Below are 13330 nucleotides of genomic sequence, written 5' to 3' on the forward strand. Positions count from 1 at the left end.
TTTTTCAGTCAATCAAGATCGTGAATGCGGAACAACGTACAGCTGTGATAGAACACTACTCCTCAGGCGGATTGTCCGAGACGGGTCTATTGGAGGGGCCAAAGGCATATATATGGTTTCATATATATGTGTGTATGTATGTGTATGTATATATATATGTATTTATTTTTTTAATCTAAGGCGGGTTACTGTGGACTTGAGACTATTGACTGATTGAATGCCCCTGAGAAAGTCCGTGCATCAGCGGAAGAAAGTGCTTATGTGCAAATACTCATAGGACAGTAGTAGGAAGGGAGTGAAATGGTGAATGCAGAACAGATAAGACATAGGGATGAACATCATGTACATATAACATAAGTTCAGAGAAAGAACAGACTGATTTAGAAGAGACAGTTCGGGGGGGGGGGATATCTAATATGAAACCTATAAACTTGAACCTTGGAATCAAAGTAAATTCTATCACATTTGTGATCGAGGATCCTGCAATAAGCGGATTTATTGATGTGCCCTTTATCCTGAGGACCTTTGTGAGTGCAATATTATTAACATTTTTTTCAAATACAATACAATTTTGCACGATGTCTCATATTTTATTCCTTTACATATGGCACTGAGAATACTTGGATTTGGAGCACAGAGGATTTCAGCTACAGTGATTTCTGTTCTGCCTGCTAACTACTTACCTTTGTGAGTGCAATAGTTCACCATCTACATCATGGTGTTTTATTGTATCACACAATTTGTGACATTTTTATTGTAGAGTTTTTGGGTTATACGAATATATTGTTAGGTGTATTGCTCAAGGACACACTGTTAAGGTGGTATGGTTCGGATGTTATCCTTTGTTTACTCTCTCTATTTTACATTTTTCTTCTTTTCTCTCTCTTTAGATTTCACCTACATGTAATTCCCTGTTACACTTTGCAAACTAATTTACTTTCATGTTAGAGAGAAGCCAGGATTACATTAAAAAAGGCTTAAATATCTAACATTAGGACATAGTTTTGTATTTATACATTAACTGAGAATATGCAATGCCCCCATCTTGCTGTGCTTCTTTATACATGAAACGATCACAATAAAAACGTAAAAAAATGTTTAAAAAAAAAAAAAAAAAGACGTTCGAGGACGGCTAACTTGAGGAGACGCAAGTTAAAGGGACACTCCAGGCACCCAGACCACTTCTGCCCATTGGAGTGGTCTGGGTGCCAACTCCCACTACCCTTAACCATGCAACTGTAATTATTGCAGTTTTTTTTATAAACTGCAATAATTACATTGCAGGGTTAACTCGTCCTCTAGTGGCTGTCTACTAGACAGCCACTAGACGGCACTTCCGTGTCCCTAGCACCTGTGTTAGAGCATCGCTGGACATCCTCCGCTGTGTGAGGACCTCCAGCGTTGCTCAATTCCCCATAGGAAAACATTTTCAATGCTTTCCTATGGGGAGCTCTAATGCGCATGATTATGTCTCCCCGGCTGGTGGGTGGGATCAGTCTCGCCCACGCAATCACAGGGAGGAGCGGCGGAAGAAGCAGCGACGTGGGACATCGTCGCTTCCTCTGGTAAGTTTTTACCCCTTCAGCAACCGGGGATTGGGGGGTTGGAGGGAGAGGGGACCTGCAGTGCCAGGAAAACGGATTGTTTTCCTGGCACTGGAGTTGCCCTTTAACCCCTTAAGGACACATGACATGTGTGACACGTCATGATTCCCTTTTATTCCAGAAGTTTGGTCCTTAAGGGGTTAATCACATGGGGTATACCACTCTGACACTCACCTGGCATAAAATCACCATGGAGACTATCAGGCGGTCATCCCTCCTTGATTCCTCATGGAGATGGGCTTCACGACACTCGGACAATGACTGTCACCTTGTTAGCACGGGGGCGGCGGGAGGTAGAAAAGCTTCAGAATAAGCTAAGCTCACTTATCAGATGTTCTCACAGAATATTGTTATCAAGCGATCTAATAACTAAGCTAAGTGAAATGTTGGTTTACTCAGGAAAAACATTTACTCACTCATTAAGCGTCTGCTACACTGTTATATCACATTACCACCGGATAAGCCTGATTAACCTCTTACATGCACGCTAAGATTTGCACCACACTACTGTCATATAATATAAAAAAATGTGCATAGTCTATCCATGCCATAGGATTGTTTATCCATGCTTTGAAAATACTAACATTTGCTGTTGTGGCATTGCTGGCATAAATGTATTTTGTTTAACCAATGCACAACAAAATAAAGAATTATAAATAAATAAAAAATAAAAAAATACGTTAGAGTTTATTTTCTCTTTTTTTTCCCCACTTCAGACTGCTTTCTGTATTTTATTCTATATCTTCTTGCTTAGAGAATTCTGCACTACACTGAGAAACTTACTAACATTTGTTTTCGGTTCAGCACCCACAAAGACCTATTTATTTAATTTTCATTAAGATGTGATATAACATTAGAAAGACGATTGCCTCTCCCTTTATTTTGTTCTCAGGTATTAGAGACTGTGTATTCATCTTATATTTAGAGCAGGGATTCCTTATTTACACTTGGGATAATGGAACTACTGCCAAATTGCTTGTATGTGACCCCATTAGTCATCAATCCTAAAGCGAGAATCCATGAGTTGCTGTCTACGATAATATTTACGAACAGTGGGCAATGCTCTCAATAAGAGTAGAACTACCGTATATACTAGAGTATAAGCCGACCCGAATATAAGACGAGGCCCCTAATTTTACCACAAAAAACTGGGAAAACGTATTGACTCGAGTATAAGCCTAGGGTGGGAAATGCAGCAGCTACTGGTAAATTTCTAAATAAAATTAGATCCCAATAAAATTACATTAATTTAATATTTACAGTGTGTGTATTTAATGAATGCAACGTGTGTGTGTGTGTGAATGCAGAGTGTGTATATAATGCAGAAGGTGTGTTTGTGTGAATGCAGTGTGTGTATATGATGCAGAGTGCATGTAAACTGGGTGGGGGGGAGGGCATTTTTATTTTAATATGGTTATTATTTTAGTATTGTTTATGTTTTATTTTATTATTTTAATATTTATTTGGGGGGGGGGCGGCTATCTCAATCCCTGGTGGTCCAGTGGCATGGGCTGCGCAGGAGGGGGCTAGGAGCAAGTTGTAACTTACCTGTGCAGCAGCTCCGGTTAGCCCCTTCACCTCCGCTCCGTTCAGCTCAGCTCACGGTCTAAATCTCGCGGAGCGTTGCCACGGTAACCCGTGGCAACGCTCTGACGGCTGCAGGTCTTGCGAGATTTAGACAGTGAGTTGAACGGAGGTGAAGGGAGCTAACCGGAGCTGCTGCACAGGTAAGTTACAGCTTGCTGTCGGCCCCCAACAGGACCGCTGAGCTTGTAATGAGCCCGGCAGTCCTGGTCTGTATTATGGCAATGTAAGTTGCCACAATACAGACCTTGACTCGAGTATAAGCCGAGGGGGGCTTTTTCAGCACAAAAAAAAAAGAAAATAAATTTGACAAAAAAAAAAAAAACTAACCTTCCTGTGTAGTGTGTTAAATTGGAGTGGGGGACAGTATTAATTTGAGGGAGGGAGCACTATTTTCATTTGGGGAAGGAAGGGGGCCAGTGTAGTGGTGGGCAGTGTATTAAATTGTGGGAGGGGGTCAGTGTATTCAATTTGTGGTGAGGAAGAAGGGGCGGTGTATTAGATTGGGTGGAAGGTGCAGTGTATTAGAGTGGAGAGAGGGGGGCAGTGTATTTGAATGGGGGAGAGGGTAGTGTATTAGATTGGGTCTGCATGGAGGTGCTGAATGCTCCCCATTGAGATGATTACTGGCCACGCAGCTTTTTTGCCACACCTGCACAATAGCCTCCCAATGCTTTCCTTTATGAAAGCATTGGATTGGCTGAGATCAAGTTTGATGATCTCAGCCAAAGTGAAGAACACACTCATAGGACTTCAAAATCAACAAGAGAATTTATTTTATTTATTTTTTTTTTACAGCTGTGTAACAGCATACACTCCCCTTACCAAACTTTTCTTAATATGGCAAGGTAATTGGACTTAAAAAAAAAAAAAAAAAATATATATATATCTCTGCACATCTCCTTAAAATAAATTTGTGCTTTTGTTTACTTTGAAGCCCTACGAGCGTGAGGACGTCCAGTGTCAGTTAGGCAACTTTTTTTTTTTTATACTGTACTTTTCTAAATAAACCTTCATTCCTAAGAAAATCAAAGTTTTTATTTTTTTTGCGGCCCAAAAAGTTAAACCTTGTTTATTTGGCCCGTGTTAGCCTTTGATTTTGACATGCTTGATATAATGTCTCTGATTTGTACCATATTTCAAGCTCTTTGATTTAAGAGAGTTTTCTTGAACAAGACAATTAACCAAAATGAATGTAACTATCAAATGTGATTTTATTCTTTACAAAAACAAAAAAATAATAAATGTTCCTCTAAAAAGTGAGGACAAAAAAAAACCAAAAGACAAATGAGACCAAAAATAAATAATCATAATCTTAAATCTGCGTTATAAATACAACTAAAGAATGTTGGTTAACATCAAACATTTCAAGGACCTAAGGCAAAGAAGACAGTACAAACAAGACATAAAAAGAAATAAGGCTGCAAAAATTAGTAGGTATGACTGACAGCAAGGCAGAGGGGGCAGCATCTAATCCTATGATGCAAGGTGGATTCTACTGTTAATTGTTTTTGAAGAATATTCCAGCAGTGAATAGGATAGTCAAATGAGAGAGATGTAAATGCTATTGTACCAGACAAGCATTGGGCTTAGTTTTTATCCTGCAAGGCTGAAATATTTAACAGAAAATGTAAGGGGCAGAGAAAGGATTCCACCTTCTCATCCATGTGATTCACAGTACAGCTCTTACTGCACATTAATCACTCGCTCTGGGGTCTGTATGCCACCGTTGCGCTGGCCTGGGTGCTTGGTCCTTGAGGCTTGCCATTCACCAACAAACGGACAGGTGAATCCACTCGTATGCTTTGGAAAACATAAGTCTGTACAACAAGAATAAAAAAAAAATAAAAAAGGCAGTTAAATACTCTGTAAGTTATAATGTTGCTACATTGATAATTTTATCCATCCAGACTCTAGGTGATCCCTATTAACTGCTTTGGAGAAAATGCAACTACCTAGTTGCTTAAGTTTCAAAAATGGTGCATGCGCACTGCTTGCTCCAAACAGGAAGGAGGTGACTAATTGGCTCATAATTGTTTTACTTTCTACAAGACTAGAAAACACCACCGGTGCCATGCCCTACATTCAGATATAGAAAATAAATATTGATTCAGGCAATCAATGACAAAATATCAGCTTTATTTAGAGCAAAACAACAGCAACTTTACGGTCTAGCAGGGTCTTTGTTAGCTTGACAAAGACACTGCTGGGTCGAAACGTTGCTGTTTTGCTCTAAATAAAGCTGCTATTTTGGCTTTTATCCTTCATTGCCTGGATCAATATTTATTTTCTATATCTGGAAGGGAACCCTGGCCGTCCTCAGGTCCTGAGCACCCTGGAGAGTGCAGTATCCATTATCTTTTCTACATTGATGCCCCACGTTCAGGAATTATATGCTTCAGATGAAGTGCCTTGCATAGCAGGAAACACATTAGCATCTCCTCTGCCGTCTCTGAAGATTTGGTGACAATGCGGTTTTACTCATTTTTGGCATATTCAGGGCCTGTTGAGCCTGAAATCAGCAGGTAGATTATTTCCCTTCTGCTCTCTTTTTTCAGTCTCTGTTTAGAGAAATCCTTCTCACTCTACTCTTTTCACATTAATGGATTGGACGCATCATTAGAAAGAGCATTAGAAATTGTGTCCTGAGGGATACCTCTTCCATGTATTTTTAGGATTAAAATGATATTTAAATCTAAACATTTGGTTAACAAAATTGACAAATAAATGTAATTACATTGCTGCCTAAAGTGTGTTTCCTTGTTAAGTGTACTTAAACCAGCCATGTATTCCCACAATGCACCAAGGACTCCAGCAATAAAGGTGCCACACTTCGCACTGATGTGCACACAACCACTGCAAATGCTATAGTTTGAGTGTATATTACAAATGAACTGTAGGACGTTTACCTGAACTGTTCTTAAGGCAGTCAATAGGTCAAGTCTCAAGCATCAGATCTCACCTGTCCCTTGTGCTGTATGTTGTGCTGCTTCAGATATGGTTCAGGTATTGTTACAGAGTCAGAAACAAGAACTCCCCAGCTCTCCACCATGTTATATACCATTATTGCGTAACAGGAACCTTCTGCATCCACCAGACCAAAAGTACTAATGAAAAAAGAGAGACAAAATGTAAATGTAGTGTAATGTCCCCTAAGTTGTATACTTTAAAGTAAAAACACTTAGCAACTAGGTTGCCAAATAAAGGCCCCATAACAACTACTGGTTATTGAATTGGTTATGGAACCATCAAAGTGTTGTGCAGCTAACAGAAGCGGAAGAAAACCGCTCTGGCTGTCCGAATGGCAGCCAGTGAGGAGTTTCTGTCCCAATTATAAAAGTGCCGACTGCTATTAAAATCAGCAGTTTTATAAAACTTACACAAATGTGACAGATCACCGACACATAAAGCTCTTGGCTCATCACACTGAAGTAGTTAAATGTGTGTGGTGTATTCTTTTAAGTTTTCCAATAGCTAATTTGAAATGTCACATATTACTGTAGTTATTTGTTATTAGTATTAGTTGTGGTGCGTCTATTTTTCTTTTTCAACATACCAACTAAATAAACATCTGTATAATTGTGAGTGGAACATCAGTCTACATTACAGCTAGGCATCACACCCATTTATCTCAGAATATTGTTACTGTAAACAGAACAAGAACCCAGATTACATATTAAGACAGTCAAAACTAAACATTGCTTGCTAACATGAAAACAGTAATAAGGGCTCAACATTTTCACTTCCCACTATTGGGTTACAATTTAGCCCGGTTTAGTGTGTAATGGAACCCCCAAGCTTGCAGTTGAGAGAAACGATTAGGCTCTGCTTTTAGAGTAGGGCTTAATAGTGTGACCCCTGCAATAATGATCTAAGAATTTAGTCTTAAATTGATTTGCATGTTTACGAACATTCTTGGTGTCAGAGAATTTGAAAGTTTATGGATCTATACTTATACAATTATCCTTCAAATAAGGAAAATCCCAAGCCTTGTAGAAATAGAAAAAAAAAATAAAAAAAATAATAGGTAAGCATCAGGTTCAGTCTGTTTTGGAAAACGTATTGGGCCTTGCTTCCTCATATGCTTGTATAGGGTACAAAAATGTACAGTTCTTATTTATATGAACAATATGAAAGAGAAAATATCAACACATCCAAGAACAACTACACTTAGACAGAGTTACCCTATCAATCGCACTCCTGGGTGACTTTCTATTCACTAATGCAGGAATTATTGTCTTAGTGACATGAGGTAACTGTGCTATAAGCATTAGTTGACTCACAAAGGCACTCGTTCCTCGGGCATCAGGCTGAAGACAACCCTTCCCAGCACTACACAACCAGGGTTTCTCCCTGGCTGCAAAGAATTGAGAGACTTCATCTGAAGGCCGCCAGAGCCTCCATAGTGACCAAGCAGCGTGGGATTCAGGGTGCTTAGCATGTTTTGTAGTCGTTTGCCACGTATTTTTCCCTGTTGATAAATTTAAATATCTTAAGGCAAACAAAACCACAACAATTATGAAAAAATAAAAATAAAAAACAAAGCACATACCTAATATGGTTGCACTAGGGAATGTATAGAAGCACAGTAAGAATTTCTTAGAAGAAAAATAAACAAACAAAAGCATAATCTTCAAAAATTTTGTTTAGAGTAACAAAGTTAAATGGTTATACTGGCTACACAATAGATTGCCATTTATGCAATAGAACAGAGGAGTTAATATATTACGTCTGGAACAATCTCATAGTTTAACCCCTTAAGGACCAAACTTCTGAAATAAAAGGGAATCATGACATGTCACACATGTCATGTGTCCTTAAGGGGTTAAGGGATAAGTATGAAAACATAGGGCACATTCAGGACAAGCATAATGTGCAACCAACCAAGCTAAAATGTAAATACCTGCAAAATATAGGAGCTGTATAAAAATTTGTGAACGGACAAATTAGATGTATCTGTGTCCTTATTGTTAGGCAACTTGTGCAAACATTTGCTTCTTTAATAAATTAATCATTTCATATGAATCTAAATTCTTTGAATCCACACCTGAATTAACTGATTCACTCAGGAATGAATTCATTTGTTTAATCTAGATTTTAATTTGTGAGAATTAATTTGTTTAAGGATGAAACTACGGTTTGTCTAATTATTAGTAGCATTTAGTTGTTAAGTGCCAACATTTTCCCCAGCTCTTCCAACATTTGTAGTTTCTATGCGATATAAAAACATTTAAGATTAAAAGGTTTGTAAAAGCCAGAAAACGGATTCAGGTCAAGTGAATATACACTGCTTGCAAAGAAATTACCTTGTTGTTCAGAAGACCACAAAGTTTGCCAAGGTAATCAAGCAACTGCTCCTCTCTCATTACAGGTTCAGACCATGACGGTTCCAGAGCAGCAGCTCGAGAAAAGCCATCCAGTGCCCCCTGATACTTCTCCTCATACTTACAGAGCTAGGCAGAAGAGCAGTAGAACTCTATCAAAGAGACGGAGCAACAATCTGCAGATCGCTCCAGTAGGGTGAAATGCATAATAAAAAAAATAAAAATCCACAAAAACAAAAACTGCAATCACGCAAAAAAACAAAAACACAACCAACAGTATAGTGCAGATAACTACAATAGGTCAGCACTGATGAGAGGCAAATAAAATCAACAAATATAGAACAAAATAGCAAAGTTGGAAAAAAAATTTTTACATCTGCTCTTTGTACAACTATTTTGTATTACATTCTTAAATGTTTAGTCAATTCTGAATCGTTTGGTGTACATAAACACCAGAGTGCAAATGGTTGTAACCGTATCAGTGGTTTAGGTATGTCAATCACAGTGCAAGAAAAATGTGTAGTAGCAATTTGCTTTGTGTAACTTCACTAAAAATTACTTTGTAGTTAGAGCTTGAAAGTTCAGGTACAAGTAATTTATATATTCACCGTATCAGGCCTCCCAACCATGCGGATTTCCAGTGTTCTGTCCCACCAGTCCAACTTGGTGCCCCACTTTTGAGGACACCAGTGAACTGTCCAACAAGTATACTGCTTTATTTTGTGGCACTAGGACAGTGCTTCCTGCAGGGTCAGCCCTGAGATAATAGGCAGGCAGGCAGCCTAGCATGCATTCATGTCAGACTGACCTGCCAGTAATTTTGGCAGACCTTGGGACCCATTCCACCACAGGCGACCAGCTTCTCGGAAAGCTGGAGTTGAAAGGTAGGAAATATAATGTATTTACAATAATGTAAGCAGAATGACTGGGTGGAAGTGACCTATTGTACAGCGCTACAGAAATTACTGGCACCATAAAAATAATTATAAAACTAAAAGGAGACTCTAGACGGGATTATACCCCTGCTTGCTAATGAGAGATAGATAGAGAGAATTGGTTATGGCACTGTCCCAGTATAACTTGTCAAATTGTTTTAGCACGGTTAGACACTTAACTAAGACCCACAACAGGGCACACACACAGCTAATGGTCTTGTCAAGCAGTAGAGTTTGAATGCTAACGTAGGTGTCCATTATTTGGAGCTAAAATCATTTGACAATTATGCTGTTATGGTGCAAGGGCATTCACTACAGCCTGCTTGGAGTGCTCCTTTGGGGGTGGGGATGAAATATAAAAAATATGTATATAATATTTATACATGCATTTGTAATATTTAAAATTTTGGTTATTGCAAAATGTTTTAAAGATTACATTTTCAGGGCTATTCACTAAAGTGAGAATTACAGGGACTTCAAAGTGAATTTCAGTTATCCCAGTCAGCTATGCTTTCAATTCAAAATTCACTCTGAATTCCTTGCAATTTTCACTTTATTTATAGTGAATAACCCTGTTGATTTTGTTGAGTTTTAGTTTAATTGGTCTGGCCTGGTTTATGGACACAAACTATCGCTTAAATGCTTACAGTTGCTCTGTTAAGATGCAGATCTGGGTTACTGGATGCGGTCTTGTCAACTCTTTCCTAAAAAACAAAAAGAACAGCCAAACAACAAATAAGTAAAAAAACAAACAAAACCACCACTACATTTAACGTCTACATTGAGGGGAAAAAAAATAAAAATTTTTTTTTTTTTTTTTTTTTTTTAAATATGACAATTATGGATGGAGAGAGGCCGTGGGGGGACACTTACAGCCTGCACATATGCATTCAGAGCCTGTTGAGATATTTTTGGATTCTGCCCAGTGCAGAAGAACAGTGAAAGATATGCGTTTCCAAGGATGTCTGTGAAACAAGTCAGGATGGTATTATTACAACAGATTATTAAGTGGTATGTGCAAAGAAAAACTAAAGAACAGGAACATTAGAAATACATCTATTCTTAGTGTTAGAGTGTCTTCCTGACTACAACATTTATGCCCCACTCCTCCCCTTAACATAGTTAAATAAATTGAATTACTCACTTTTAGTCCCCGCCCCCCCGCATGCAGTTTTTGTTACAGCTGCCACTTCTACCCTAAATAAGAGCTCAGTCTAATGCTTCCCCCTAGTGAATCATTGCTCAACTCAGCATCGCCACAGAAAGATCAATTGGTTCAAAACAGGTCTACGAGAAGCACTCAGCATTTTAATGTAGAGGGTATACATGTCGAACGTTGGTCCTGCAGAGATTGTAGGACTGCACCAGGAAGGGCATCTATTGGCTAAGAGAGCCACTAGAGGTGGCTGTAGGAAGCAATATAAAGACTGCCTTTTCTCAAAAAGGCAGTGTTTGTATTGCTAAGATTGCAGGGACTGCAGTCTCTTTAAGAACTAGAACCACTATGTTTGGTGCAGATTGTCCCGTTTAATTGCATCTACCCATAGAAGAGAAGAACCTCCCCCCGCCCCCCCCCCCCAAAAAAAAAACCCAAAAAACTCCATCTTTACAATATCTGCATATTTCTTTAGTATAGTATAGATTCATTACTCACACCAAGATGTCCCATCACGTGGATCCATATTCACTGCCTGTTTTGCTTGTTTAACACTATCCATGATGTTCCTTGATTTCTCATCTGCATCATGTGAACGTTGCTGCCTCATTACCATTGACAGGTTACGCAAAGACACCTTGTTCTTACACTACATGTCACAAATATCAATAGAAAGTTATTAATGATTGATTTAATTACATTGTAAGCTTGTTTGAGCAAAGCCTTCTTCATCTACTGTTCCTGTATGTCAAACATGTTTTGTTAGAATTAAATGTTTTTCTTGTATACCTATTTACAGTGCTGTGGAATATGTCTGTTACGTCCAATGTACTGTAATTTTTATACAAGAGTATAGTATTTCAGGGACTGTTGTAGATGGAGGTTAATCTAGGATTCGTGAAACCAGTTTAGGCACACACACTCTCTTACGTGGTTCAGTGCTCCTACAAAGCAAGTCTTGGCAGACGTCACATCCATTTTTTTCCAATAAACCTCTCCCAGCTGGTTCCAAGCATCTACTAGACTTGGATCCAATTTTACAGCCTTAGAAAGGAGCTCTTCTGCCTCTGCGTTGTAATTTTGCGTTACATTTAATGCCTTTCCCTTTAGCATTAGGAAAAAAGCCCTGTTCTTCCAGCCATCTAGAAAAGGAGAAGACACAATTCTCATTGCATATCGTTAATAGGTACTTTGCGAGATAACCCACTAATGACACAAACCATTTAGCCTTGAAAATTGAAGTGTATGTATATTCTTCATTACCATCCATATCTTCTATGTGAGATATAGTTTTCTCCATTTCTTGTTCCACATCATACTGTTTTCGGGCTGCATCCTCCACACTGTGTGTCTCAAAGTAGTGGTCCCGAAAATGGTAAAGTTGGTCAACAAGTCCCTAAATAAATAACATCCCTCAAAACACTTCCAAATAAATAACAACATTTTTTTTATATATCTAAATCTCTCTCTCTTTCCATAAGCATGAAAGATTGAACAAACCCATCAGCAATGGGAAAGGCCTTTAAACTACTATATTGCTAATAAGAATAATAATAATAATAATAATAATCAAAAAAAGGATAATGATACTAATGTTTATAACAACTCCTCTACGCCTCCCCACCCCCTAAAAAAAAACAGAATATAATGCAGGGGCTAAAATAATAATATTTACGAAAAATACTTGGAACTTTGGGACACAGGGGACAGACACTCTCTTCTTAGAATGATGAAGGCAATCAGAAAATACACACACACACACACACACACTTAAAAATATATTTTTTATGTAATTTTCTATACAGATATGATTTACAGGAAAAGGGTTATAAAACTGTAAAGCTGGGCATCTTTATCAAATTATAAATGCAAAACTGTATTAAAAATCTCAAAATGAAGAACACCACTACCCTCATGTTGTTATAGCAACAGATTGGTGACAAGTACTACCACAAACTGTAACCCAGCACAGTCACCCAGTGCAATGATAAAACACAATGTAAAGTTATTATTTGTGAAGCACAGCCTGCAGTGCACATTATATAAAGATTCACAGCTAGCTCCTGCACGCCCACCACTACATCCCATACTAGCAGTGTACACTGTATTAATAAATATAATGAGTATAATGAAAGTGATGGACAGCAGGCACAATAACACGTGTAACACCCAGCTCCAGCCCCAGGCTATCTGCACACTGTAATGCCCTGCACACACTGCACGCCTAGCACGGGCTGTCATGGCCACAGGATGGCTCAGACCCCATACATACCTGCAGCCTGCTCTTAATCTCAGTCTCTGGATCAGCTCCCCCTTCGGCCATCACTGCAGCAGAAGCCCTGCTCCTCCCTCCCCCGCTCTCTCTCTCAGTGACCGAGTTAAAGAGCAGCGCTGCCTGATAAGGACGGGGCGCGCACACAGCGACACCCAGTGTCAGGGTGGAGATACTGCATGCTGGGAGGGCGGTGTGACGGTAATCACCGGGGAGAATGACAGTAATAACTTCGAGTGAAAAGCTGTGGTAGCCGCCGTGGCAGTGAAAGGGTTAACCCTGTGGTGACAGCGGTAGGGAGAATGGGGGGAGAGGGTCAATGCCGGCTGTCAGAAACACGTGTTACTATGGAGACAGGGTGCCTTCCTCTCACGGCAAGCACTGACGCCACATGTGAGCTGTCTGGTGCGGCCCGCCTTGACTATCCGAGTCCTCCTCTGTCACACAACGGGTTA

General features: G+C 39.2%; 2 protein-coding genes across 3 annotated transcripts in view; one reads left to right on the plus strand and one right to left on the minus strand.

Moving 5' to 3' along the window:
- Window positions 1-4196: 4196 nt before the first annotated feature.
- Window positions 4197-13297, minus strand: TTC5 (tetratricopeptide repeat domain 5). The gene is made up of 10 exons (XM_063454818.1): window positions 12876-13297; window positions 11867-11999; window positions 11534-11745; window positions 11102-11252; window positions 10321-10412; window positions 10095-10151; window positions 8495-8641; window positions 7472-7659; window positions 6151-6295; window positions 4197-5008 (listed from the first exon to the last, which is right to left on the minus strand). Exons 1-10 carry the CDS (start codon window positions 12924-12926, stop codon window positions 4889-4891), a joined length of 1296 nt encoding a protein of 431 aa, XP_063310888.1. The 5' UTR covers window positions 12927-13297; the 3' UTR covers window positions 4197-4888.
- Window positions 13066-13330, plus strand: part of CCNB1IP1 (cyclin B1 interacting protein 1) — a 39979-nt gene continuing 39714 nt past the window's right edge. Inside the window, exon 1 of one of the 2 annotated variants that reach the window (XM_063454821.1) lies at window positions 13066-13076. The gene's annotated coding sequence lies outside the window, so the exon portion shown is untranslated. The other variant, XM_063454822.1, reaches the window with a different exon arrangement.

This window comes from Pelobates fuscus, chromosome 5 (assembly GCF_036172605.1).
Source record: "Pelobates fuscus isolate aPelFus1 chromosome 5, aPelFus1.pri, whole genome shotgun sequence".
In the NCBI taxonomy this organism is placed as follows: domain Eukaryota; kingdom Metazoa; phylum Chordata; class Amphibia; order Anura; family Pelobatidae; genus Pelobates; species Pelobates fuscus.

Coding starts and splice junctions, on each gene's coding strand:
- TTC5 (XM_063454818.1), bottom strand. CDS start 12,926: ATGGCCGAAGGGGGAGCTGATCCAGAGACTGAGATTAAGAGCAGGCTG. Junction 8,642..10,094: donor TGCATCTTAACAGAGCAACT/GTAAGCATTTAA, acceptor TCTTCTGCCTAG/CTCTGTAAGTATGAGGAGAA. Junction 6,296..7,471: donor CCCGAGGAACGAGTGCCTTT/GTGAGTCAACTA, acceptor TTTTTTCATTAG/TACTTTTGGTCTGGTGGATG.